At 47.6% G+C, this 27,880-nt stretch overlaps 1 protein-coding gene across 6 annotated transcripts in view; it reads right to left on the bottom strand.

Annotated features, from left to right (window-relative positions):
• LOC126281615 (zinc finger protein 93-like) overlaps positions 1–27,880 on the bottom strand; it is a 147,520-nt gene that overhangs the window by 81,716 nt on the left and 37,924 nt on the right. For 4 of the 6 annotated variants that reach the window (XM_049980727.1, XM_049980734.1, XM_049980726.1 and 1 more), the window contains exon 3: positions 24,017–24,079. The exons of the other annotated variants lie outside the window; for them this stretch is intronic. In XM_049980727.1, the coding sequence (XP_049836684.1) occupies positions 24,017–24,079 (63 nt within the window). The remainder of the gene's footprint in view (positions 1–24,016; positions 24,080–27,880) is intronic. 6 annotated transcript variants of the gene reach the window in all.

The raw sequence follows: 27,880 nt of genomic DNA, 5'->3' as shown, positions 1-27,880 counted from the left end.
AAGCTGTCTGAGGCAGGAGGACAGCAGCCTTGGCCACAGCATTTGCAGCTACGTTCCAAGGCACACCAACATTGCTAGGAATCAACAAAAAAGGAACACGAGTGCCAGTATCAGCAAGGGACTGAAGGGACTGTTGAATTCGTTGCATGGGAGGGTGTTCCGAATATGGGTCACAGAGACTCTGAATGGCGCTCAAAGAATCAGAGCAAATAGCATAAGGAGAAAGACAATCACGGCAGATATACTGAACAGCCTGACAGACAGCAAAAAGCTCAGCTGTAAAGCTTGAACACTGGTCAGGGAGCCGGTATTGAAAGGTATGAGCCCCAACAACAAAGGCACATCTGACACCAGCAGTAGTCTTGGAGCCATCTGTGTAAATAAAGACGTTATTAGCGAGCCTCGAACGAAGTTCGACAAACCTCGAGCGGTATACCGAATTCATGGTCCTCTCCTTAGGCAGCGAGCTGAGTTCAAGGTGAACGCAAACCTGAGCCTGGAGCCAAGGTGGCGTCGGGCTCTCATCCATTCGAAAAGTCGTAGGGAGGGTAAAATCAAGTTGCTGAAGAAGGCAACAAAAGTGAACTCCAGGAGGTAACAGGGCAGAGACATACAGCCCGTATTGGCAGTCGAGAGAGTCATCCAAGGAGGCGTACTGACAAAGCAATATATCATACCAGTAGTTTAGCGGTAATTCGGCAGTTTCGGCAAATTGACTCAACAGGGCTGGTGTTGAATGCTCCAGTTGCCAGACGTAACCCCCCGATGGTGGATAGAGTTTAGACAGCGTCAGATGGACGGCCGGGCAGGAGAGTATACAAAGCTCCCATAATCCAGCTTTGATCGGGACAGATATAAGCGAAGGAGGACCATTCGATCTGCTCCCCATGACATACTGCCGAGAACACGGAGGACATTTAGGGAACAGGTAAAATGAGCCGCCAAGTAAGACATATGGAGACCAGCAAAGTTCCTGTCAAATGTAAGACCTAAAAATTTTGTTGTCTCCACGAATGGGAGAGCAATGAGACCGAGATGTAAGGATGGTGGAAGAAACTGTAACGCCAGAAGTCCATATAGACTGTTTTCGCACCAGAAAAACGGAATAAAGATGGTCTAGACGACGCTGAAGACAGTGCTCCAGGAGACGTGTTCTCTGAGAGCTGTAGTAGATCATAAAGTTGTCCACGGAAAGGGAGCCTGCAACGTCAACTGGAAGGCAATCCATTATTGGATTGATAGCTATGGCCAAAAGGTCCACACTCAAAATGGAGCCCAGGGCACCCCATTCTCCTGGCAAAAGACATCTGACAAAACAGAAACACGTACTTTGAACATTCGATCCATTAAAAATACATTAATAAAATGACGGAGGCGACCATGAAGGCCTCAAGTGTGCATGGTGCGGAAAATGCCTGCCCTCCAATAGGTGTAAATCTTCTCCAAACTGAAGAACACAGCAACCGCCTGGTGCTTACGCAAAAAGTTGTTTATAATTAAGGTCGACAAGGTAACTAGGAGGTCAACAGCAGAGCGGCACCTACAAAAGCAACATTGGACATTGGTAAGGATGCGTCGAGATTCAAGGAGTCAAACCAATCGAGAATTTACCATGTGCTCCAATACCTTGCAGACACAGCTGGTAAGGGAGATGGGGCAATAACTGGAAGGAAGGTGTTTGTCCTTTCCTGGTTTGGGTATGGGAACAATAATTGCTTCATAACAGCGTGTGCAAACATGACGTTCAGTCCAGATGCGATTATAGGCCCAAACCATTACCTGCAGGAGAAAGGTTCTTCAGCATCTGAATATGGATACCATCAGGCCCCGGAGCACAGCGTTGAGACCGGGCGACTGCACTTTCGAGTTCCCACACGGTGAAGTTGGCATTGTAACTTCCACGATTCAAAGACTGGAAAGAAGGTGGCCATGCCTCTGCTTGTTTTCGGGGGAGGAAGGCAGGGTGGTAATGGGCAGAGCTCGAAACCTCCGTGAAAAAGTGGCCGCAGGCATTTGAGACATCCTCAGGATCCACAAGGACTTCATTCGCTACAGTCAGGCCAGAAATTGGGGAGTGGACCTTGGTGCCAGATAGCCAGGGCAGACCAGCGCAGACAACCAGAGGAGTAAAACTGTTGAATGAGCTGGTGAAAGCCACCCAGCAAGCCTTTTTGCTTTCTTTGATAACACGACATTTTGCACGGAGTCGTTTGCAACTGATGCAGTTTGCCATCGTAGGGTGGCGTTGGATGGTGCGTAAAGCATGTCACCAAGCACAAATAGCGTCGCAGCATGCTGTAGTCCATCAGGGGACTGGGACTCGACGTGGAGAAGAGAAAGTACGAGTGATGGAATATTTAGCAGAAGTGAGAATAACGTCTGTGAGGAATGTGACCTGACTATCGCAGCTGGAGAAGTTTTGATCATGGAAGGTCGCCAGGGAGGTGGAAAACACCCAGTCAGCTTTGGAGATGTTCCAGCTAGTGGAACGTGTGATGCAGGACATGGATTATGCAGGGGAAATGGTCGCTCGAGTATGTGTCAGACAGAATAAACCACTCGAACCGATGTGCAAGTTGGATAGTGGATATTGAGAGGTCCCAGTGGGAATAGGTATGCGTTGCGTCCAAAAGGAAGGTAGGTGCACCAGTATTTAAGCAGACTATATCCAGGTGGTTGAAAACGTCTGCCAAGAGGGAGCCTCTGGGGCAGGATGCTGGAGAGCCCCAAAGGAGATGGTGGGCATTAAAGTCTCCAACTAACAAAAATGGTGTAGGAAGCTGAGCAATCAGTTGTATCATGTCTGCCTTAGTAAAGGCAGACAAGGATGGAGTGTAAACAGTACAAATGGGAAATGTGAAAGTTGGGAGAGTAATTCGGACTGCAACTGCCTGCAGATCTGTGTGCAATGTGATTGGATCGTAGTAGACATCATCCCGAACCAGCAACATAACCCCTCCATGAGCAGGAATACCTGCCACAGAGGGTAGGTCAAAAGACACGGAGGTATAGTGTGCCAGGTCAATACAATCGCATGGGTAGAGCTTCATTTCTTGAAGACCTATGACATGCCGGAAGTGCATTCAAAGGAGTAATTTTAGTTCCTCTCGGCTGGACTGAATGCCGCGAATGTTCCATTGAAGATGTGCCATTATGAAAACGAAAAGAAAAATAAGAAACAAGAAAGGGTCACCTCAATGGCCGCTGAGGGCCTGGCTTCAGGGGAGTACTGCTGCTGCAATTGATAGGTGGTCAGTCATGGTCCATCAACTAAACAGTTGTGTCTGCCACCTTCCTGAGCTGGTCAGGAGCAGCAGCTTCCTCCACCAGTGAAAGGCCATATGATCGGCTACCAGCAGTGCGGCCTGGCGAAGATGGAGAACTCTTTTCTATGAGCCTTCTTTGAAGAATTATGTTTTGTCGAAAGAACAGTTGATGGCTGTGAAGTTTGCGTACGCAAGAAATCTTCACGTGTCGGTTCTTATTTGAAGGTCCAAGCATCTGATTTAGAGGTCCTCATATTAGCAGTAGCAGATTAGAGTCCTGCATGACCGAGTACGCAAGCACAAAATACGAGATGGGGCGAGCACCCTAACTTTGTAGGTTGCCCCCAGTAGCTCCGGTGACGCAACATAGAATCCGTGACCGATTACGTAGCACGTAACTTCAAACACGTTACACGTGTCACTATTGTGTGAGACTGCAGCCAGTACGGGCTTCTCATTTGTGGTGTGTGTGTGTGTGTGTGTGTGTGTGTGTGTGTGTGTGTGTAATCATGCAGCTTGTGGAAGCCAGTGGAATAAGACCTAAGATTGAAACCAATCTTTACACATTGAAGGAAAGGGAAGGTCTAAAAACCCAAGTATGGAGTACATTTCTGTTGGTCGTAGACAAAAACAGTGTGTCTACTGGGTATTTATCGTGCATTAACTGCTCCACATTATTGCGTTTCCAGTAGGGAACCCCTCATTTAAAGACACACAGTTGCAAGAAACTTTACAAAGGTACATCTCCTTCAGGGATACCTGCAATAATAGAAACTAATATTACAGCAAAATGTGTTGCAATGTGTGATAAAGATATGAGACCTCCTAATGCTGTTTCCGGTAGAGGTTTCAGAGAATTAGGTCAAGAATTAATAGATCTAGGTGCGCATGATGAGAAGTTAATATGGCAGATGTCATGCCACATCCCTCTACTATTAGCAGACATGTCAAAAAACGAGATGCAAACTTTAAACATAACTTATTTCACGATACATTTTTAAGGGTATTTGAAAATTATTTTCCCAAGAAAATAGTTAAATATAATTCCAAGAAAACATATAAAAAACCTTGGCTAACTAAAGGAACAAGAATATCTTGCAACCATAAAAGAGAACTGTATAACAGCAAGAGGGAGTACTGACCTCGAAATTGTTCAATATTATAAAAACTATTGTGCAGTACTAAGAAAAGTTATTAAAAAGTCCACAAGCATGTGCATCATGTCTGAGATCAGTAACTCTGATAATAAAATTAAAGCTATTTGGAATATTATTGAAAGCGAAACAGGGCAACCAAGAGCACAGGGAGACTTTAGTGCCATAAAACTGCATGACAAGTGTACTAACAAACAATCAGGAACTGAAAATATATTCAATAATCATTTTTTAAATGTGGAGAAAATAGGATCTAGATCTTCACTAGAAGAGTCAAGGCTACTAATAGAAGAGGCCATACCTGTGCAGTTTGAAACAACTGTAATTCCATCAACCTCTCCCTCTGAAATCAGTAAAATAACAAACTCACTGAAAAGTAAAAGCTCTTACGGAATTGATGGCATTTCCAGCAAGGTACTTAAAGTTTGTTCCCCACAGATAAGTAGGATTCTCAGCCACGTATGTAATAGCTCTTTGGAGCAGGGTGTTTTCCCCGATAAACTGAAATATGCCATTGTAAAACCATTGCATAAAAATGGGGATATGTTGGGTGTCAACAACTACCGCCCAATCTCTCTTCTGACAGCTCTATCAAACATTTTTGAGAAAATAATGTATGCAAAAGTAGCCTCCCATATTTGTAAAAATATGAAAATAAAGTACTAACAAAATGTCAGTTTGGTTTTCAGAAAGGCTTTTCAACAGAAAATGCTATATACGCTTTCACTGATCAAATACTAAATGCTCTGAATAACTGGATATCATCCACTGGTATTTTTTGTGATCTCTCAAAGGCCTTTGATTGTGTAAATCATGGAATTCTTTTAGATAAGCTAAATCATTATGGTTTGCGGGGGTCAGTGCACAAATGGTTTAATTCATACTTAACTGGAAGAATGCAGAAAGTTGAAATAAGTGGTTCACGTAATGTTAAAACAAAAGCTGATTCCTCAAACTAGGGGGGGTATCAAGTATGGGATCCCACAGGGTTCAGTCTTAGGTCCTTTAGTGTTCTTGATATACATAAATGACTTACCATTCCACATTGATGAAGAGGCAAAGTTAGTTCTTTTTGCTGATGATACAAGTATAGTAATAACATCCAAAACCCAAGAACTAAGTGATGTAATTGTAAATTATGTTTTTCACAAAATTATTAAGTGGTTCTCAGCAAACGGATTCTTTAAATTTTGATAAAACACAGTATGTACAGTTCCATACAATAAATGGCACAACTCCAGTAATAAATATAGACTTTGGACATAAGTCTGTAGCTAAGGTAGAATTTTCAAAATTTTTAGGTGTGTCCATTGATGAGAGGACAACCTGGAAACTACACATTGATGGTCTGTTGAAATGCCCGAGATCAGCTATGTATGCTATTAGGGTTATTGCAAATTTTGGTGATAAGAATCTCAGTAAATTAGCTTACTATGACTACTTTCATTCACTGCTTTCAGATGGCATCATTCTGGGGGTAATTCATCGTTAAGTAGAAAAGTATTCATTGCTCAAAAACGTGTAATCAGAATAATTGCTGGAGCCCACCCACAGTAATCCTGCAGACATCTATTTAAGGATCTAGGGATCCTCACAGTAACCTCACAGTATATATATTCATTTATGAAATTTGTTGTTGTTAATCCAACCCAGTTCAAAAGTAAGAGCAGTGTGTATTGCTATACCACCAGGAGAAAGGATGATCTTCACTATGCAGGGTTTAATCTGACTATGGTACAGAAAGGGGTAAATTATGCTGTCACAAAAGTCTTTGGTCACCTACCAAACAGCATCAAAAGCCTGACAGATAGCCAACTAACATTAAAAAATAAATTAAAATAATTTCTAGAGAACAACTCCTCCTACTCATTGGCTGAATTTTAGATATAAATTAAGGGAAAAAACCAGTAACAACAAATTAAACATTAGTGTCATGAAATATTTTGTGTAATGCAACATCCTGTACAGACATCATCTATTAACCTGACACATTCCATAACATTACGAAGTGTCATATTCATGATCTATGGAACAAGTATTAATCTAATGTAATCTAATCTAAGAAGCTGATGCAATGCGAAGCAGCATAATGCCTTCTGTTATTGCGCAAGTTATTAAAAAAATAAGTGCTGTGACAGTTTATATGTGGACTGAGGTGCACTGTTTGATGCTTACAACAAATTACATTAACACAGATTGGTCTCTTATGAACAATGTTTTATTTACAACAAAATTCCCTGATGTTAAGATAACGAGAGTAAATATTATGAAAGAAATTGAAGAGAGGATGGCTGATTGGGACATTTCGTCGCACATGTTGCATAGTTTTGTTTTTGTCTCCGACCAGGTTGCTAATGTAATAAAGACTCTGGAAAATCACGAAAGGATTCCTTGTGCTGCTCATTGTATAAACACAGCACTTAGCCATACTTTCGATGAAGATAACTTCTTGTTAAATCATGTCCCGAACATCCTATCAACAATAAATACTGCAAAATGCTTTGTAAGGTACATTAAGAAAAGAGGTCTGCACACGCTGGAACAGCTTTTACACTGTGCTGGAATCCTTACACACACAGTATACCGAAGTCGCTGCTTTGCTGACAGAAAAGGACTCTGCTTACAGATAGTGAGGATATGATAATGAGCTTGCAGGAGGAAAAATTGCGCATATTCTGAGACCATTTAAAGAGGCCACAGATAGAGAGAGAGAGAGAGAGAGAGAGAGAGAGAGAGAGAGAGAGAGAGAGAGAAGGTGTTAGATTTGTACAGTACAGTGCAGCAAGCCGGAGTGAGGTGAGGTGAGACGTCAGCAGTTATCCGGACAACAGGCATGGAGTGAGTACATGGCTGAGCTGAGTCGTATGGCACCGGACACGTGTAATCTGGGGAGCACAAAGTATGGTGCTTTCCACAGTCGACACAGATGGGGGGACAGGCACATGGGGCATTTGCAGGTGATACTCATCCACAGTCTCTACAGATGAGGTTAGTGCTGCATTGCAAAGATGTGACCAAATTCCAGCACTTTAAGCACCACAGGGAAGGGGGGAGGGGGGGAGGGCGAGGGAAGAGATCTACGATTTCACATCACATCAATATACCATCACCTTGACCTTTTCAGCCAATGAATGGGAAGGGGGGGTGGGCACATGGAGTGAAAGGTAATGGTGGTCGAGGAGGTTAGAATTGGAGTACATGCCTACCCAGGTGAAGCCGTGAAGCCAAGAAGTCCACTAGTTTTCCTTAAATAAAACTTTATTCTGAAAAACAGTGCCATATCATTATCGTACAAAATTTAAGACATGTAAGATATCATGACAACTTTCGGCTTCTTTCCAGTGTCACAGTCACGGTAGTGATGTGGTGAATTATGTATGCTATGTAAGTTACAAATTTAATTCTCTTACGATTGAATGTAATTGTGAATTTGTCCTAAATCTTTACAAATAAAAATAAATATAATCATTTTGCTTGCACCACTAGCAATCCTTCAGAAGTCACAGAAAAACTCACATATGCCATCTGGGCACCCACTGTCATTGTCCTAGGAACCCAAAACTAAAGACAAATTTTCCATGATAATGAACAGGCACAAGGAATGGCCTTTGATGTAAAAAGCAGTGACCACTTGTTTTATGTGCATTAGAGTACAAACTCACAGCTGGTTTACTCTCCTTCACTTTTACTAGTCAAATGGTGGAATGATTCAGTCACACTCCCAGTACAATTATAGCTGTCAGTGAATATCCATGCAAGCCACCAAAGTAAAGTTTACAGCAATTTCCCTCTTGTTACATCCATATTTGTTCTTCCTGATTTTTCTGAAATCTCCTATCTTATGGGTGGACTTTCTCTGCATCCACCATATCCAGTATCTCAAATGTATCCCTATAAAAGCAGTGGCATAACAAATTCTGTTTTTAGACCACTCAACTGAAAGATTTTCATGGCATTTGCCATAAAAAAAACCTAATTGAGTGGTATAATGTAAGCGGAAAAAATACAGCACATCTGCAGTTGCAGTGTTAGCAGGTGCATAAATATATTTGTGTTAATTTCCTTTCACTGTGTCTTTCTGTGTGGAAACCAATATTGTAAGCTTTTCTCTATCTGTATCTGTATTTAGATTTTCCTTGTTTGTGGGAATGTGAGAGCCTTGCAATCATTTACTAATTTCTAAGTTAATCTTAACTCTGCTGTAGCTGCCACTGCAATGTGACTTAGACAAGCACCTGTTGAAAACTTAGCTCAGAGTGAATGTTCTCAAAACAACCGAGACACATTTGAGAAGCAGAGTCGCTGCCAGGTAGTCAGTTTGAAAGCTACAAACTTCGCGATAACTTAGAAGTGATAAAAAGTGACCAACTCCATTATTAGTTATTACTGCAGACTTCAGTCAGCATTGTGCTTAGTGATATTAGAAATATGGAGAGCATGGCGGAGAGTGTTTTAGTGCTAAGTGTACCTGTGTTGCATTTTTCATTGCGAATAAAGCATTTATTCGAGAATAATTTGCATTTATTTTACCTACATCATAACAATATAATATAATTGATTGCTACGTAATAAAGAAAAAAGTAGAAACATTTGATGATTCTAGTCACCATTCAGCTGCCAAAACCCCATCAGATGTAAAAGCAGAGCCCAGTATTTCGTCGAAAGTTTCACAACGAAGTTCATCAACCGATTCCTTTAATCACACAGATATTGGCAATTAATAGGCTGTATCACCATCAGGATATTACTGATATAAACCACAAGCTTCTCACAGCTCCAAGGAAACCTAGAAACGGTTGTCTTTCCTAGTTCTAAGCACAACAAGGAAGGGCGGATTGAATGTAGACAAGTACATAATAATCATTTTAAATAGTATCCATGGCTGGTGTTCTCCCAAGTTAAAAAGGGACTTCTTTGCATTAACTGTTTACTTTTTGTGAATAATAAAATGGCTGGAGGAAAGAAGTCCATTATCACCAAGAAACTTATGATTGAACCACTAACAAAGTTTGCCAAACTTACTGGTAAAGATGGTGACCTTGGGACTCACTCTCAACTCCAGTACCATGTTGAAACATCAACAGATGCAAAATTAAATCGCTAAACTAGAAATGCAAACTTAATGTCATAAATCCATTAGGGAAAACAGAGACCATCTTGTACCTATAATAACAACAGTCATATTTCATGGGAAGCAAAATATTCCCCTGTGTGGTCATACAGATAATGGGAGTCTATTAGAAAATGATAATGATCGTGAAAGTATAGTGTGTAACACGGGAAACTTTAGAGCTCTTGTAAGATTTAGAATTGACGGAGAGCTGCAACTCAACCATCACCTTGAGACCACTAAAGCAAATGCCACTAACATATGTAAAACAATGTGTAAGGAACTTAATTCATGCTGTGAAACAGTGATGTTATCGAGATTACTGGAGGAAATCGAAGATTCTCATTATTACGGCATAATCTTCAATGAGGCTACGGACATAGCACCCACTGCCCAACTGAGTTTCGCTGCAAGATATGTTGATGGTGATGACAAATTACACAAAAGATATTTGAGTTTCATTGACATCAATAAAGACAAGGAATGTAGTGGAAGAGATTCCAAGATGAGTGTAGCATTACTGGTGAAGTATAGGTACTACAATTCTAAGGAGAATGGAAAGCCTTTCTCTGTCCCTGCGGAACTGTGTGGGTATAGGCTGTGACGGTTGCTTAGTTAACATGTCAGAATCAAAAGAAGCTGTGTCTACAATAAAAAAGAAAGCTATCAACGTGAAAGTAGCACCATGTCGAAGTCATCAGATCAGCTCAACCTCGCTGCCTCTCACAGCTGCAAAGTTAGAAGTGTGAGAAACTCACCTGGTACTATTGAAGTAGTAGTATCGTGCTTTACAGTGTCTAGCAACTCTCCCCATTTATGTAAATTAATGCCCACAGAAAACCAAAGTCTCTACTTCCTTTGTCCCCTGAGTCTTTTTTTTTTGTGGTTTTGGGGCGCACAACTCTAATGGTCATTAGCACCCTGACTAATTTAGGAATGTACCTTGAGGCACAAAGTTAAAACAGCAACTAAAAGGGACAACACTATAAAAGACGTATTAACAGACATAGGATTAAAAAACTGCAGCATAATCAAACGTCCTTAGACAGGTGTGTCAAGTTGATAAAATGAAGAACGCGAGCAGCAGCTCCTGGGTCATCCGCTAAAATGGCATCCAGAGTACATGGCAGGCCAAGATCAAGACGTAGCATAGTAAAATCCGGACATGACGTTAAAATGTGGCGGACCGTCAGCAATTGCCCACATGGACAGAACGGCGCAGGCACTGCCGTCAGCAGATGGCGATGGCTGAACAAGCAGTGTCCAATTCGTAGCCGGGCCAAAACGACCTCCTCCCGCCGAGAAGAACGACCAAGCTACGGGAAGAGGTTTCAAGGCCCGAAGCTTGTTGTCCCTAAGTGCAGCCCAATCGGCATGCCACAGCGATAAAATGCGCCGACAAATGACCGTGCTACAATCTGATGAAGGGACACAACAAGGAGCCATCCGAGGCTGGAGGACCACAGCCTTGGCCACGGCATCTGCAGCTTCGTTCCCAGGGATACCGACATGGCCAGGAACCCACATAAAGCTAACTGGAGACCCGTCGTCCACCAGCTGCTGAAGAGAGCGTTGGATCCGGTGCACAAAAGGGTGAACCGGATACGGATCACTGAGGCTCTGGATGGTGCTCAGAGAATTGGAGCAGATGACATAAGGAGAATGTCGGTGGCGGCAGATATAAAAAACAGCCTGGTAGAGGGCAAAGGGCTCAGCTGTGGAGACCGAACAATGGCCATGTAGCCAGTATTTGAAACTTTGTGCACCGGCAATAAAAGAGCTATCTGTATAAATGAAGGTCATATTAAAGAACTTCGAACGAAGTTCGATAAAACGGGAGTGGTATACTGAACCAGGGGTAACCTCCTTTGGGAGCGACCGGAGGTCAAGGTGAATGCGAACCTGAGCCTGGAGCCAAGGTGGCGTGTGGCTTTCGCCCACTCTAAAGGTTGCAGGGAGTGAAAAATCAAGGTGTTGAAGGAGGCCACAAAAGCGAACTCCAAGGGGTAGCAGGGCAGAGACATAAAACCCGTATTGAGGGTCGAGAGAATCGTCAAAAAAGGACGATACGATGGGTGGTCAGGCATTTACAGAAGCCGACAGGCGTAACGACAAAGCAGCATATCGCGCCGGTAGGTGAGTGGCAATTCACCGGCTTCAGCATGAAGACTCTCGTCGGGACTAGTATAAAACGCTCCAATCGCAAGCCATAAACCCCGATGTTGTATGGAGTTGAGGCGGTGTAAGATGGACGGCCATGCAGAGGAGTATACAAAGCACCCATAATCCAGCTTGGAGCGGACGATCGACCGATATAGGCGAAGTAGGACGGCTCGATCCGATCCCCACGACGTGCCACTGAGAACACGGAGGGCATTTAGAGAACGGGTACAACGGGCAGCCAAATATGACACATGTGGAGACCAACTAAGTTTCCTGTCAAATGTAAGACCTAAAAATTTTGTTGTCTCCACGAATGGGAGAGCAACGGGGCCGAGTCATAAGGACGGTGGGAGAAACTCTTTGTAGCGCCAGAAGTTAATACAGACCGTTTTCTCGGCAGAAAAACGGAAGCCATTGGCGACACTCCAGGAGTGAAGACGGTCAAGAGAACGCTGGAGAAAGCGCTCCAGGAAACATGTACGCTGTGCGCTGCAATAGATGGTAAAAGCGTCCACGAAAAGGGAGCCTGATACATCATCTGGGAGGCAATCCATTATTGGATTGATCGCTATGGCGAAGAGAGTGACGCTCAAAACGGAGCCCTGTGGCACCCCATTCTCCTGGCGAAAGGTGTCTGACAGGACAGAACATACACGTACCCTGAACTGTCGATCCATTAAAAAGGAACGAATAAAAAGAGGGAGGCGACCGCGAAAGCCCCATGTATGCATGGTGCGGAGAATGCCCGCCGTCCAACAGGTGTCGTAAGCCTTCTCCAAATCAAAAAACACAGCCGCTGTCGGGCGCTTCCGCAAGAAGTTATTCATAATGAAGGTTGACAAGGTAACCAGATGGTCAACAGCAGAGCGGTGCCTACGAAATCCACATTGTACATTGGTAAGTAGGTGTCGAGATTCGAGCAGCCAAACCAAACGGAAGTTAACCATTCGCTCCATCACCTTACAGACACAGCTGGTAAGCGAGATGGGTCGATAACTGGAAGGCAAGTGCTTGTCCTTCCCCGGCTTAGGAATCGGTACAACAATAGACTCGCGCCAGCATGCAGGAACATGTCCCTCAATCCAGATGCGATTGTAAGTATGAAGAAGGAAATCTTCACCCGCAGGAGAAAGGTTCGTCAGCATCTTAATATGAATACAATCAGGCCCCGGAGCGGAGGACCGTGACCGGGCAAGTGCATTTTCGAGTTCCCGCATGGTGAATGGGGCATTGTAATTTTCACAATTCGAGGAGTGGAAATTAGGTGGCCGAGCCTCCTCTGCCAGTCTTCGGGGGAGGAAACAAGGGGGTAATGAGAGGAGCTCGAAACCTCTGCAAAAAAGCAGCCGAAGGCATTGGAGACATACTCAGGGGCCACCAGGACGTCATTTGCGACCGTAGAGCCAGAAACTGGTGAGTGGACCCTAGTGCCAGATAGCTGGCGCAGGCTACCCCAGACATCAGGAGGAGGAGTAAAACTATTGAAGGTGCTTGTGAAAGCAGCCCAGCTGGCTTTCTTGCTTTCTTTAAAAATACGACGACACTGCGCACGTAATTGTTTATAATTGATACAATTCGCCACTGTATGGTGGCGTTTAAAAGTGCGTAAAGCACGTCGACGAGCACGTAAGGCGTGTCTACATGCTGCGGTCCAACAGGGGACCAGTACGCAGCGTGGAGAAAAAGTAGTGTGAGGTATGGAATTATCAGCAGCAGTGAGAATGACTTCCGTGAGGTGTGTGCGGCCTGACTATCGCAGCTTGTGAAGGTTTGATCCTGAAAGGTCGCCCTGGAAGAGAAGAGCCCCCAGTCTGCTTTGCAGATGTTCCAACTAGTTGAGCACGGAGAGGGGGTATGATGCAGGAGATGGATAACACACGGGAAGTGGTTGCTCGAATATGTGTCAGAAAGCGCATACCACTCAAACCGGCGTGCAAGTTGGGTAGTATATACAGAGAGGTCTAAACGGGAATAGGTGTGAGAGGTGTGTGAAAGGAAAGTAGGGGCGCCAGTATTGAGGCAGACAAGAATGAGCTGGTTGAAAACGTCTGCTAACAGGGAGCCCCTTGGACAGGATGCTGGAGAGCCCCAAAGAGGATGTTGAGCATTGGAGTCTCAAGTTAACAAAAATGGCGCAGGAAGCTGAGCAATAATTTGCAGCATGTCTGCCCTGGTAACGGCAGACGACAATGGAGTGTAAACGGTACAGATGGAAAATGTAAACTTGGGGAGAGTAATGCGGACGGCAACTGCCTGCAGGCTGGTGTGCAATGTGATGGGATCATAGTAGATATCATCCCGGACCAGCAACATAACCCCTCCATGAGCCGGAATACCTGCCACAGGGGTAAGTCAAAACGCTCAGAGGTGTAGTTTGCCAAGGCAATTTGATCGCATGGGCGTAGCATCGTTTCCTGGAGGGCTACGACGAGCGGACGGTGCGAGCGGAGCAGCAATTTCAAGTCCTCTCGGTTTGAACGAATGCTGCGAATATTCCAATGAATAAGTGCCATCGTGAGAAGAAGAAGATGCAAGTAGGGGTCATCTAGAAGGCCGCTGAGTGCCGGCTTCGAGCGAGCACTGCCGCCGGTAGCAGGAGGCGGACAGTCATCGTCCATTTGTTCTATAGGTTCATCGGCCATCTTGTGAAGATGGCAGGAACGGGGAGCTTCCTCTGCTGGAGAACGGCCAGATGTTCGGCTACCAGCGGTGCGGCCAGGCGAAACGGACGACGGCAACCGCTGGGGGGGCGCAGGAGCAGAAATGCGCCATGGCGGGGAAGGAAAACTGTGCTTCCTACGAGCCTTCTTGGAACGCCGTTTTGTGGAAGGATTGGTCGATGGCTGAGGGTTCGAGGTACGTAGAAGGTCTGCACGAAACGGTTCTTTCTTGAAGGCCGTGCTTCTGACTTCTGGGTCTTCGTCCTGGCAGAAGCTGATAAAGGTGCTTGTGTCGGAGGGGCAATGGGAGGAAGAGGAGACGTCGACCGGGCGATCTTAGCACTGGCCGAACCAACGACCGTAGTGCTGAAGGTCAGATCACATGCCTGCGTCGCCACCTCCCTGGTAGTCCGAGGAGAGGCGAGGACAGTACTGTACTTCCCCGCTGGGAGCAACGTGGGCTTCCTACTAGCAAATAGCTTGCGAGCAGCCGAGGTGGAGGACTTTCTCTTTGACCTGAATTTCTTGGATACAGCGTTCTTCCTTGTAGACGGGACAGTCACGGGGGGACGCTGCATGGTCACCGCGACAGTTCACACAACCAGGAGACGGAGGTGGACAGTCACCCTCATGGGCATCCCTGCCACAAGTCACACACGTAGCCTCATTGGAACAAGAATGGCGAGTGTGATTAAATCACTGACACTGGTAGCAGCGCGTAGGTGTCGGGACATAGGGGCGAACAGAAACAACCTCGTAGCCCACCTAGATGTGCGACGGCAGCTGAACACTATCAAAGGTCAAGAAAAGTGTCCAGGTCGGTACAAGGTCATTGTTGACCTTTTTCATGCCCGTATGGACAGCAGTCACGCCCTGCTCAGCGAGGAAAGACTGAATCTCCTCATCAGTCAATCCGTCAAGTGATCTAGTATATACCACACCACGAAACGAATTCAAAGTGCGGTGAGCCTCCACCCGGACAGAGAATGTGTACAGGAGTGTGGCCCGAAGCAGTTTTTGTGCTTGAAAGGTGCTCTCACTTTCTAGTAACAAGGTACCATTACGCAACCTGGTACAAGACTTGACAGATCCGGCTATGGCATCTACGCCCTTCTAGATAACGAAAGGGTTGACAGAGGAAAAATCCTTTCCGTCCTCAGATCGAGAAACTACGAGGAACTGTGGGGCAGGCGGGTAGTACTTTTGTCAATGGTGGCTGGTCAAGTTTCCATTTGTGGGCAGAAGTCGAGAGAGGAGAAGAAGAAGAGAAATCCATTGCGGAGGAATCCCCCATGATTGCCAGCATGTCCGATGGCGCGCTCCTTCCTTGTGGGGACCCTCTCAGAGGGCACTCCCGCCTTAGGTGATTGTTCACACCTCAGGTCACACCTCCCGAGAAACGAACGGAGGGACCAATCGGCATGGTCAGAAGGTGTCATCTCAGGCAATTACTCCTGCCTGGGCCTGGCCTTTACCAGGGGGTACGTGCGTGCCTTACTTGTCTACCCAGGGCGGGGAATTACGCATTACCCCGTCACCAGCTATGCGTGCACATGCGTGGGTCGGCCTTCAGGCACGCACAGGGAGGAAGGAAGAAGAGGAAAAAGAAAGGAGAGAGGGAAAGAAAGAACATACTGTCTCAAACGCCGAAGCGGAGACCAGGAGGAGGAGGAGGCAGAGGCAAGGAGGCAGAGGCAAGGAGGAGGAGGAGGAGGAGGAGGCAGAGGCAAGGAGGCAGAGGCAAGGAGGAGGAGGAGGAGGAGGAGGCAGAGGCAAGGAGGCAGAGGCAAGGAGGAGGAGGAGGAGGAGGAGGCAGAGGCAAGGAGGCAGAGGCAAGGAGGAGGAGGAGGAGGAGGAGGCAGAGGCAAGGAGGCAGAGGCAAGGAGGAGGAGGAGGAGGCAGAGGCAAGGAGGAGGAGGAGGAGGAGGCAGAGGCAAGGAGGAGGAGGAGGAGGAGGCAGAGGCAAGGAGGAGGAGGAGGAGGAGGCAGAGGCAAGGAGGAGGAGGAGGAGGCAGAGGCAAGGAGGAGGAGGAGGAGGAGGCGGAGGCGGAGGAGGAGGAGAGGAGGCGGAGGCGGAGGAGAGGAGGCGGAGGCGGAGGAGAGGAGGCGGAGGCGGAGGAGGAGGCGAGGGCGAGGAGGAGAGCAGGGCGAGGAGGAGAGCAGGGCGAGGAGGAGAGCAGGGCGAGGAGGAGAGCAGGGCGAGGAGGAGAGCAGGGCGAGGAGGAGAGCAGGGCGAGGAGGAGAGCAGGGCGAGGAGGAGAGCAGGGCGAGGAGGAGAGCAGGGCGAGGAGGAGAGCAGGGCGAGGAGGAGAGCAGGGCGAGGAGGAGAGCAGGGCGAGGAGGAGAGCAGGGCGAGGAGGAGAGCAGGGCGAGGAGGAGAGCAGGGCGAGGAGGAGAGCAGGGCGAGGAGGAGAGCAGGGCGAGGAGGAGAGCAGGGCGAGGAGGAGAGCAGGGCGAGGAGGAGAGCAGGGCGAGGAGGAGAGCAGGGCGAGGAGGAGAGCAGGGCGAGGAGGAGAGCAGGGCGAGGAGGAGAGCAGGGCGAGGAGGAGAGCAGGGCGAGGAGGAGAGCAGGGCGAGGAGGAGAGCAGGGCGAGGAGGAGAGCAGGGCGAGGAGGAGAGCAGGGCGAGGAGGAGAGCAGGGCGAGGAGGAGAGCAGGGCGAGGAGGAGAGCAGGGCGAGGAGGAGAGCAGGGCGAGGAGGAGAGCAGGGCGAGGAGGAGAGCAGGGCGAGGAGGAGAGCAGGGCGAGGAGGAGAGCAGGGCGAGGAGGAGAGCAGGGCGAGGAGGAGAGCAGGGCGAGGAGGAGAGCAGGGCGAGGAGGAGAGCAGGGCGAGGAGGAGAGCAGGGCGAGGAGGAGAGCAGGGCGAGGAGGAGAGCAGGGCGAGGAGGAGAGCAGGGCGAGGAGGAGAGCAGGGCGAGGAGGAGAGCAGGGCGAGGAGGAGAGCAGGGCGAGGAGGAGAGCAGGGCGAGGAGGAGAGCAGGGCGAGGAGGAGAGCAGGGCGAGGAGGAGAGCAGGGCGAGGAGGAGAGCAGGGCGAGGAGGAGAGCAGGGCGAGGAGGAGAGCAGGGCGAGGAGGAGAGCAGGGCGAGGAGGAGAGCAGGGCGAGGAGGAGAGCAGGGCGAGGAGGAGAGCAGGGCGAGGAGGAGAGCAGGGCGAGGAGGAGAGCAGGGCGAGGAGGAGAGCAGGGCGAGGAGGAGAGCAGGGCGAGGAGGAGAGCAGGGCGAGGAGGAGAGCAGGGCGAGGAGGAGAGCAGGGCGAGGAGGAGAGCAGGGCGAGGAGGAGAGCAGGGCGAGGAGGAGAGCAGGGCGAGGAGGAGAGCAGGGCGAGGAGGAGAGCAGGGCGAGGAGGAGAGCAGGGCGAGGAGGAGAGCAGGGCGAGGAGGAGAGCAGGGCGAGGAGGAGAGCAGGGCGAGGAGGAGAGCAGGGCGAGGAGGAGAGCAGGGCGAGGAGGAGAGCAGGGCGAGGAGGAGAGCAGGGCGAGGAGGAGAGCAGGGCGAGGAGGAGAGCAGGGCGAGGAGGAGAGCAGGGCGAGGAGGAGAGCAGGGCGAGGAGGAGAGCAGGGCGAGGAGGAGAGCAGGGCGAGGAGGAGAGCAGGGCGAGGAGGAGAGCAGGGCGAGGAGGAGAGCAGGGCGAGGAGGAGAGCAGGGCGAGGAGGAGAGCAGGGCGAGGAGGAGAGCAGGGCGAGGAGGAGAGCAGGGCGAGGAGGAGAGCAGGGCGAGGAGGAGAGCAGGGCGAGGAGGAGAGCAGGGCGAGGAGGAGAGCAGGGCGAGGAGGAGAGCAGGGCGAGGAGGAGAGCAGGGCGAGGAGGAGAGCAGGGCGAGGAGGAGAGCAGGGCGAGGAGGAGAGCAGGGCGAGGAGGAGAGCAGGGCGAGGAGGAGAGCAGGGCGAGGAGGAGAGCAGGGCGAGGAGGAGAGCAGGGCGAGGAGGAGAGCAGGGCGAGGAGGAGAGCAGGGCGAGGAGGAGAGCAGGGCGAGGAGGAGAGCAGGGCGAGGAGGAGAGCAGGGCGAGGAGGAGAGCAGGGCGAGGAGGAGAGCAGGGCGAGGAGGAGAGCAGGGCGAGGAGGAGAGCAGGGCGAGGAGGAGAGCAGGGCGAGGAGGAGAGCAGGGCGAGGAGGAGAGCAGGGCGAGGAGGAGAGCAGGGCGAGGAGGAGAGCAGGGCGAGGAGGAGAGCAGGGCGAGGAGGAGAGCAGGGCGAGGAGGAGAGCAGGGCGAGGAGGAGAGCAGGGCGAGGAGGAGAGCAGGGCGAGGAGGAGAGCAGGGCGAGGAGGAGAGCAGGGCGAGGAGGAGAGCAGGGCGAGGAGGAGAGCAGGGCGAGGAGGAGAGCAGGGCGAGGAGGAGAGCAGGGCGAGGAGGAGAGCAGGGCGAGGAGGAGAGCAGGGCGAGGAGGAGAGCAGGGCGAGGAGGAGAGCAGGGCGAGGAGGAGAGCAGGGCGAGGAGGAGAGCAGGGCGAGGAGGAGAGCAGGGCGAGGAGGAGAGCAGGGCGAGGAGGAGAGCAGGGCGAGGAGGAGAGCAGGGCGAGGAGGAGAGCAGGGCGAGGAGGAGAGCAGGGCGAGGAGGAGAGCAGGGCGAGGAGGAGAGCAGGGCGAGGAGGAGAGCAGGGCGAGGAGGAGAGCAGGGCGAGGAGGAGAGCAGGGCGAGGAGGAGAGCAGGGCGAGGAGGAGAGCAGGGCGAGGAGGAGAGCAGGGCGAGGAGGAGAGCAGGGCGAGGAGGAGAGCAGGGCGAGGAGGAGAGCAGGGCGAGGAGGAGAGCAGGGCGAGGAGGAGAGCAGGGCGAGGAGGAGAGCAGGGCGAGGAGGAGAGCAGGGCGAGGAGGAGAGCAGGGCGAGGAGGAGAGCAGGGCGAGGAGGAGAGCAGGGCGAGGAGGAGAGCAGGGCGAGGAGGAGAGCAGGGCGAGGAGGAGAGCAGGGCGAGGAGGAGAGCAGGGCGAGGAGGAGAGCAGGGCGAGGAGGAGAGCAGGGCGAGGAGGAGAGCAGGGCGAGGAGGAGAGCAGGGCGAGGAGGAGAGCAGGGCGAGGAGGAGAGCAGGGCGAGGAGGAGAGCAGGGCGAGGAGGAGAGCAGGGCGAGGAGGAGAGCAGGGCGAGGAGGAGAGCAGGGCGAGGAGGAGAGCAGGGCGAGGAGGAGAGCAGGGCGAGGAGGAGAGCAGGGCGAGGAGAAGAGCAGGGCGAGGAGAAGAGCAGGGCGAGGAGAAGAGCAGGGCGAGGAGAAGAGCAGGGCGAGGAGAAGAGCAGGGCGAGGAGAAGAGCAGGGCGAGGAGAAGAGCAGGGCGAGGAGAAGAGCAGGGCGAGGAGAAGAGCAGGGCGAGGAGAAGAGCAGGGCGAGGAGAAGAGCAGGGCGAGGAGAAGAGCAGGGCGAGGAGAAGAGCAGGGCGAGGAGAAGAGCAGGGCGAGGAGAAGAGCAGGGCGAGGAGAAGAGCAGGGCGAGGAGAAGAGCAGGGCGAGGAGAAGAGCAGGGCGAGGAGAAGAGCAGGGCGAGGAGAAGAGCAGGGCGAGGAGAAGAGCAGGGCGAGGAGAAGAGCAGGGCGAGGAGAAGAGCAGGGCGAGGAGAAGAGCAGGGCGAGGAGAAGAGCAGGGCGAGGAGAAGAGCAGGGCGAGGAGAAGAGCAGGGCGAGGAGAAGAGCAGGGCGAGGAGAAGAGCAGGGCGAGGAGAAGAGCAGGGCGAGGAGAAGAGCAGGGCGAGGAGAAGAGCAGGGCGAGGAGAAGAGCAGGGCGAGGAGAAGAGCAGGGCGAGGAGAAGAGCAGGGCGAGGAGAAGAGCAGGGCGAGGAGAAGAGCAGGGCGAGGAGAAGAGCAGGGCGAGGAGAAGAGCAGGGCGAGGAGAAGAGCAGGGCGAGGAGAAGAGCAGGGCGAGGAGAAGAGCAGGGCGAGGAGAAGAGCAGGGCGAGGAGAAGAGCAGGGCGAGGAGAAGAGCAGGGCGAGGAGAAGAGCAGGGCGAGGAGAAGAGCAGGGCGAGGAGAAGAGCAAGGCGAGGAGAAGAGCAAGGCGAGGAGAAGAGCAAGGCGAGGAGAAGAGCAAGGCGAGGAGAAGAGCAAGGCGAGGAGAAGAGCAAGGCGAGGAGAAGAGCAAGGCGAGGAGAAGAGCAAGGCGAGGAGGAGAGCAAGGCGAGGAGGAGAGCAAGGCGAGGAGGAGAGCAAGGCGAGGAGTAGAGCAAGGCGAGGAGGAGAGCAAGGCAAGGAGGAGAGCAAGGCGAGGAGGAGAGCAAGGCGAGGAGTAGAGCAAGGCGAGGAGGAGAGCAAGGCAAGGAGGAGAGCAAGGCAAGGAGGAGAGCAAGGCAAGGAGTAGAGCAAGGCAAGGAGTAGAGCAAGGCAAGGAGTAGAGCAAGGCAAGGAGTAGAGCAAGGCAAGGAGTAGAGCAAGGCAAGGAGTAGAGCAAGGCAAGGAGTAGAGCAAGGCAAGGAGTAGAGCAAGGCAAGGAGTAGAGCAAGGCAAGGAGTAGAGCAAGGCAAGGAGAAGAGCAAGGCAAGGAGAAGAGCAAGGCAAGGAGAAGAGCAAGGCAAGGAGAAGAGCAAGGCAAGGAGAAGAGCAAGGCAAGGAGAAGAGCAAGGCAAGGAGAAGAGCAAGGCAAGGAGAAGAGCAAGGCAAGGAGAAGAGCAAGGCAAGGAGAAGAGCAAGGCAAGGAGAAGAGCAAGGCAAGGAGAAGAGCAAGGCAAGGAGAAGAGCAAGGCAAGGAGAAGAGCAAGGCAAGGAGAAGAGCAAGGCAAGGAGAAGAAGGAGGCAAGGAGAAGAAGGAGGCAAGGAGAAGAAGGAGGCAAGGAGAAGAAGGAGGCAAGGAGAAGAAGGAGGCAAGGAGAAGAAGGAGGCAAGGAGAAGAAGGAGGCAAGGAGAAGAAGGAGGCAAGGAGAAGAAGGAGGCAAGGAGAAGAAGGAGGCAAGGAGAAGAAGGAGGCAAGGAGAAGAAGGAGGCAAGGAGAAGAAGGAGGCAAGGAGAAGAGTAAGTAAGACAGTGAGATGGAGAAGACACCTGCTGTCAAGACACCTTGTGGTGTACCCAATGTGGCCAACTTGTCCAAGTTGTCCTCACCAGATGGCGAGGGATGGGTGGTAACTGTTAGCACTGAGGCAGAGAGTGAATATGGAGGCTGGCCTCACCCATTGATCCTGTGAGTGGACTGGCAAGTGTTCATTCACCAGGGTCCAAACAGCAACAGGTGGGGAAAGAATTGCTTGTCAACCAGGAGCTCCAACATTAAATTCATTATGGAACTCCTTAGGGAAATGGTGTTCATGCCTGGAAATGAATCCTACATGTACTGAATATGTCTGCCAGGGAGCCTCATCCAAGATGTGGAGAATCTCCTGCCTGTGGCTATCAAACATGCACGGTACAGCTGTCTCCAAATTGTGTCTCATGTTGGCACCAATAATGCCTATCATTTGGGTTCTGATGTGATCTTCAGTTTATATGGACAAGTAGCACAAATGGCGAAGATCCCCTGAGCCACACATGGAGTGCTTGCAGTACACAATTTGTATCAGCATTCCAGAATTGATTCGAGTCGTTTGGTTTGGAGTGAGCGGAGGGTCTCAACCAAAGGCTTCATAGATTCTTTGACTGTCCCGACTGCAGACTGCTAGACATGTGTGGAGAATTGTAGGAATACTTGATGGGTCTGGGATGCACTGCTCAAAGCTAGCTTTTTTAGGCTAGGCAATAGTTTGAGGTCCTCTGATGAATTCATGCTAGTCAGTGCGGAGATACAGAAAACTGACTGAATAAAAAGTAAAGACCATACTACCATCAAAATATTGAACAGTAAATTCTTGATGTATTTGTAGTTCCTGAATGTAATGCCCTCCAAGAAAATTGTCCTGTTCAAAATACTCTTTGAACAAAGCTGGCTGAAACCTTGAACAGAAACCCATGAAATATTTAGCAAGCCATGGAATGTACACTGAAAAGACAGATTACACACCTCTGGTATGGTAGAGTCAGAAGAGTGGAGGGGAGACGAAGGGCAAGAATGAATATGGATGAAATTTGTGCAATAAATGAAAGCCTATGCTATTGGTGGTAAAGCCCAAACAGTAGTCAAAGTAGGATTCTCAGACTCAATAATATTTTTATATTGCCAACATATAACTATAGTTAAAATACTTTTGCCACAAATAAGTAGGCAGTTATGCAAACATTCATTTTCATTCCTTATGTTTTGTGTATTAGCTATGACTGTTGGACACCATCACAAGAGTAGGTACTTTTACAGTTTACAATGTGGCAATGGTAGGTACTTCACACCTATCAATTTGTACCATTCAGTTCTAAAGGCATAAAGTAATGACTAACTGCATAACAGAAGTGCTGTGTCATTGAAAGGCCCATCAATTTTGCTAGCTTTCCCACAGATACTGCTTCAGAACTATGGTCTCATTTTACAGGCTGACTGCATTGTGGCAGCACTGTAAATAAGCAGATTAAATAGTTTCACATGACCAGTAATTATGGGATCCATTTCCATTCTTGCAGATGAATTTTTTTTTTTTCAAGAACCATCATACAGAATTACAAAATCATTCAAGAAGATTTTTACACCAACTAGGTATGTCTGTAGTTTTGCATATATTTCCTGTGACTTTTCTAACAGACTGGACTGACCTCTGCCTTTTTCTATACGTGCGACAAACCACTGTTCCATAAATGAACAATTCGGATGGCAGAGAGGGGCCAGTTCAGCGCCATTTTTTGTGTACCTGAATCTTCTAACTACACTTTGTCATGTGGGTCTTTTCTGTCTGTAATCCAGTTACTCACCACATACTTTTTCAGTGTGTGATTTACAGACCATTTAACATTTGCAAATATTTCTCTATGTAAATCATACTGGAGGTAAATGATATTCACTCATTGCCTACATGGGATGCTAACAACTACTAGCCCAACTCTTTCTAGCAAATCTATTCAACTAGCCTTCTTGAAAGATTCAGTAACTTCATTTACTATTGTTGTTGCACTGGCATCATGATCACTAACCCCTCTGTGCACTAATACCATCTGTAAGGACATGCCTGTTCATAGTTACAAGGTCTAAAGTATTAAAATTTTGTGTGGGCTGCTATACTAGCAGCTTCCCACAGCTTTCAGGTAACTGCTCAAAAGTACTTCACAAGACTGCCTGTCCACAACACCTGCAGTGTAGGCACAGACATCTTAGTCTCTACTCAGTATGTTATGATCACCTCCCTTTTCTTCACTACTTTGTGTAGGTTTTACTTGAATAATTCTGTAACTGTCACACCAGTATCGCATGCCAAATAAAAACATACAATGCTGGAGTTCACATACACAGAACTATTAAGAGAACTACTCATCAAAACAGGAAACCATAGCTTGAAACTTGGTACCAATTTTCATTTAACTTCATAAATGCAATCTCATGTAATTCTTATTTTTGCTTATAATGTAAAGAAGCAATTCTACGAAGTCACAAGCTAAACTACTTCACCTGCTCAAAGGCAATGTTTAAATCCATATGGGTATACTGTAACAAAATGTTCTACTTTACCTGTTTCCTCATTTCCAACCTGTGGCATACCTTAAGTCTTGTCATCTTTACCTTAAAGTAAACACAGGACTGCTAAAGTGAATACACACACACACACAATTGATAACCATCTCATTATTTTCACCACAACTCAGCAATGATTAATTCCATGTGGTCATATAAATTGTATAATTACCTCTTTATTTACACCCTCCTCCAACTCTTCTTTTACATTCATGCTGAATGGGTAAACTTGGGCCTGTGGTAAAAATAAAAAACTGTAACTAATACATTTAAGCAGTCACAGTCCTCCCATATTATATAAAATGTATAACATATATGAAGCCCAACTGTTGTACTTCCCAACAACTAAATCGTAGTTCTGGTTAATTGTTATCTTTTGAGTTCAAAATTCTTGGTGATGAGTTCACTATAGTACATTTCAATGGGAGGCAGCAAAAATTTTAAGACTGATTAATGACAACGCCTTTGAAAATTCATTATGATCTTCAACTTCAGCCTTCTTCCTATGCCATTGTTTTCAATCATTTTCTAGCTTAATTATCTTCATATGCATATAATGGTAGTGTAATCAAATAAAATAACACAGCTAACACTTCAAACTATGAAATCAATGTTGTTCATATCAAGCGACACAATACAGTGTACATCAGCTGTGTGGGGAAGTAGGAACTGGACTGTTAAGTGCCACATCACTCATGCTACTATTACGATCAGAATCATAAAATGTCTGGAACAGTTACATCAAACTGTTTGTTTCACAGAATGCTTATTTATGATAAAATTATTAAAAAACACACCCACCCTACCTTGGCACACTACTTACTACTTTCCTAACTTCATTAATTCCTTTTGGTGGGACAAGTATGTTTCTAACAGAACAAAAAGAGCGTAGGCTACAGACAGGCTGAACCAGCCCTATTCTATGGATTGGAACTATGGGTTTTACTTGCTGATCTCAAGAGAAGACAAAGTTCTAGAAAGATTACTTATGGAGCAGCAGCAGCAGCATCATCATATCAAGACTGAAAAACCTGTAATGTTGAAGTAAGTGCTGGAATGAGAACAAATGAAACAGTGATAGCATAGGAAGAAAATCATTAAACTGATATCAACATCTGTTGAGAATGTTAGATAATTAGCAGCCAAAGAATAATTTTTGATTGGAAGTCACCTTACTGATAGAAATAAAGTAGACCACTTAACTTTCAGAAAAAGCATATCGACAAAATAATGAAGCAACATGGTGTATGCGAAGAGGATGCCTTGAAGAGAGATCCTGGGCAGGAGATAGAAAGAATACAGCAACATATTGTTATTAATTGATTTTTCTATTAATTAACTGTCTACAATAATACTAACATACTAGTACAAATAATGTTAATATGATTTTATTATTATTACTATCTGAGCCATGAGAGGCTCCCTCTTTGACTTCCTGCCCTGCACCTGGTGTATGTTATTTCTTTTCCTTGGAGCTTGTGGCGCCATGGGGTATGGTACAGCCGCACAGCATACATTGACAGTATCTGGCATTCATCTGAAATTGATAGACTGGAGTGACTGGTAGTCCTTTAAAAGTACTGTCGAGTTAATAGTTGCAGGTGCAAGTGTTAACGGAAGATGGAACACTGGTGTGGTCTTGGCAATCTGTATTTGCTGTTGGTTGTTCTCTGTGGAAGTCACATTATGCAAGGAGCTTTCTCATCCACAAAACTGCTTGATTTGGATTGTGTTGCACGACTTAATACTTTGTGTCATTGCCTTGGAACGGGTTAGGGTAATGTCTCGCAACCAGAGAAGCTTCTTATTTCTATTCAATTCCTCACATTCAGCAGTGGATTCTATGATTTGGTAATCCAGAACACTGTTTTAAGTGTGACCATGTTTAGCCTTAGACTAAGTTTTTGGTGAGAATCATCTGACGAGTCCGCTGATTTGTGCAAGTACTGTGGTCATGTGATTGTATTAAGTGAGAATGGCAGTGAATTTAGATGCTCCCTTAGTCTGCTCCAGTTTTCTACTGTGGGACACACTGATTGTTTAGGACCTGGACTCTTAGGGCATGCTCATCATACTGTGGCTGTTAACACTGCATTTGTATATCAGCCTCATGGAATGCACCACTGCCAGCTACCGATGGGCTGCCTTCACTCTAGTTATGTAAATTACTATTTGAAATGTGTACTAAAATTTTGTACATTTTCATGTTTGTGGGTTTGATGGGATGAGTGCTCTTCTTGTACATACCGCTGAGCACTATTTGAATGGCCACATGCTGATCAGCTCTATGTGAATCACTCATATCATATTTAGATGTCATCCAGACTTGTGAAAATATAGCCTGTTGGCACATTTGAGGCTCACGGGCTGGAACAAGCAAAACTGTGTAAAACTAAGTCTTACTGAGCTCGGAACGTTTTTTGTGTGTTTGTTCACTGGCTATTTATGAGCTGGAGAGTGAAAGAAATTTATTCCATCTCAGGGCTAGTTACTGCTTAATAGATTTAATTGTCCAACTGTTTGTTATTTTAAAGTTGTCATGGGGTGACCATTCCTCACCTTTTATTTATTGCTAAAAGTTGGTTCTGAGTACTAACTACTGGTTTTCCTTTATAAAGGGCATTCTTGAGCTCATATGCATGCACATTCACTTCCTGAATCACTTACGCATATTCTACAACATACCTTAATAGAAATTTCACTGTGTCTGAAACCAGTTATATCAATCTGTGCACACTAATTTCAGTTAATTACTTAACTGCTCATTGGGGGGGGGGGGGGGGGGCAAGATTTAAAGCAACTTGTACTGTCTGCTGAAGGCAGATCCAGAAATCAGTGCACCTGTTTACTTTATTAAATTATCTAGATGCACTTTGAGTATTTTAAGAATTTCCTTTTTCTAGTGGTACCGAGGCAGCTATAAATTGCTCTGTCCTCCAGTATAGCTATTCAGTTTTAACCTTTGAGACGAGTTATGCTTCTGTGATGTCTTAAAGAGCCATTTGTTTCCAAATAATTATATTTTGCCATTTGTTGAAGCATTTTCTGAGTTGCAGTTTGTGAAGATGGAAATTTTGAATCTAAAATCTAAGAACTGGTGTAAGACACAGTTTTTGTCTTTAACTATTGCCTTATTCAAATGGTCACTAAACTAACATGTGTAATGTCTTAAATTTGAAACTTCAGAGTGTTGTTTGTAATCCTACTAATGTATCCTATTTTAGTTATTTTTCTTAAATAAAAACATTTTAATAAACAATGGAGACTCATGTGAACCCCAATCCATCCAGTCCTCCAATTAATTTCCCTTTTTCCTGCTGGATGTTTGATTGGTAATGGAGGATGGTTATTTTCCTGGAACTAAAGGGGGAGGTTATCCTCATACTGTCATTCACCACGAGGTGTGTGTCTGCAGGTATCCACTGCTGAACATGGGGTCCCATGACTGTCTCAATTTGTCCTTATTGAAGAAGCTACAGTTTATCTATGAATTAAAAGAATGTCAGCTTCCATGTAGTAAGCGCAGCGTGGCCGAACTTGTGGCTCGTCTGCATGTGGACAACCCCTTGGTGATTAGTACCAACTGCACCGGGGAGGTATATGTTGCACTTGCTGACTGAGCTCCGACCATGACTTCCTTGTGTCAGAGTGTAGAGTGTTTAGAAAGTAGTCAGCTTCAGCATAAGCAAATACATACAATCCAGGCACAATTGATCCAATGGGATAATCACTTGTGGGGTATTCCACAATGTAATCTCTATCCTGAGCAGGTTACATTAGCTCCGCAGTTAAAGGGGCAGGTGCATGATTTGCTAAGTGGTGTCAGCCACCTGGATTTAGACAAATTAGGAGCAATAGCTGGAGAACAAGATTCTCCCACCAACAGATAACTGCTGTAAGTAGTAATGCTAGACACCTTTAAAGATGAGAAGGGAATTCATTTGGGAAATTACCTTACCAAATATGTTACTGCTTCTAGCTATAATGGAACTTTCAATTTAGAATTTAAAGACAGGTGAAATAATCCTGTGGATCA

Source organism: Schistocerca gregaria, chromosome 7 (genome assembly GCF_023897955.1).
Source record: "Schistocerca gregaria isolate iqSchGreg1 chromosome 7, iqSchGreg1.2, whole genome shotgun sequence".
Classification (NCBI taxonomy): Eukaryota; Metazoa; Arthropoda; class Insecta; order Orthoptera; family Acrididae; genus Schistocerca; species Schistocerca gregaria.
Note: the sequence above shows the minus strand (reverse complement) of the source record. Positions and strands in the feature narration are given on the sequence as shown.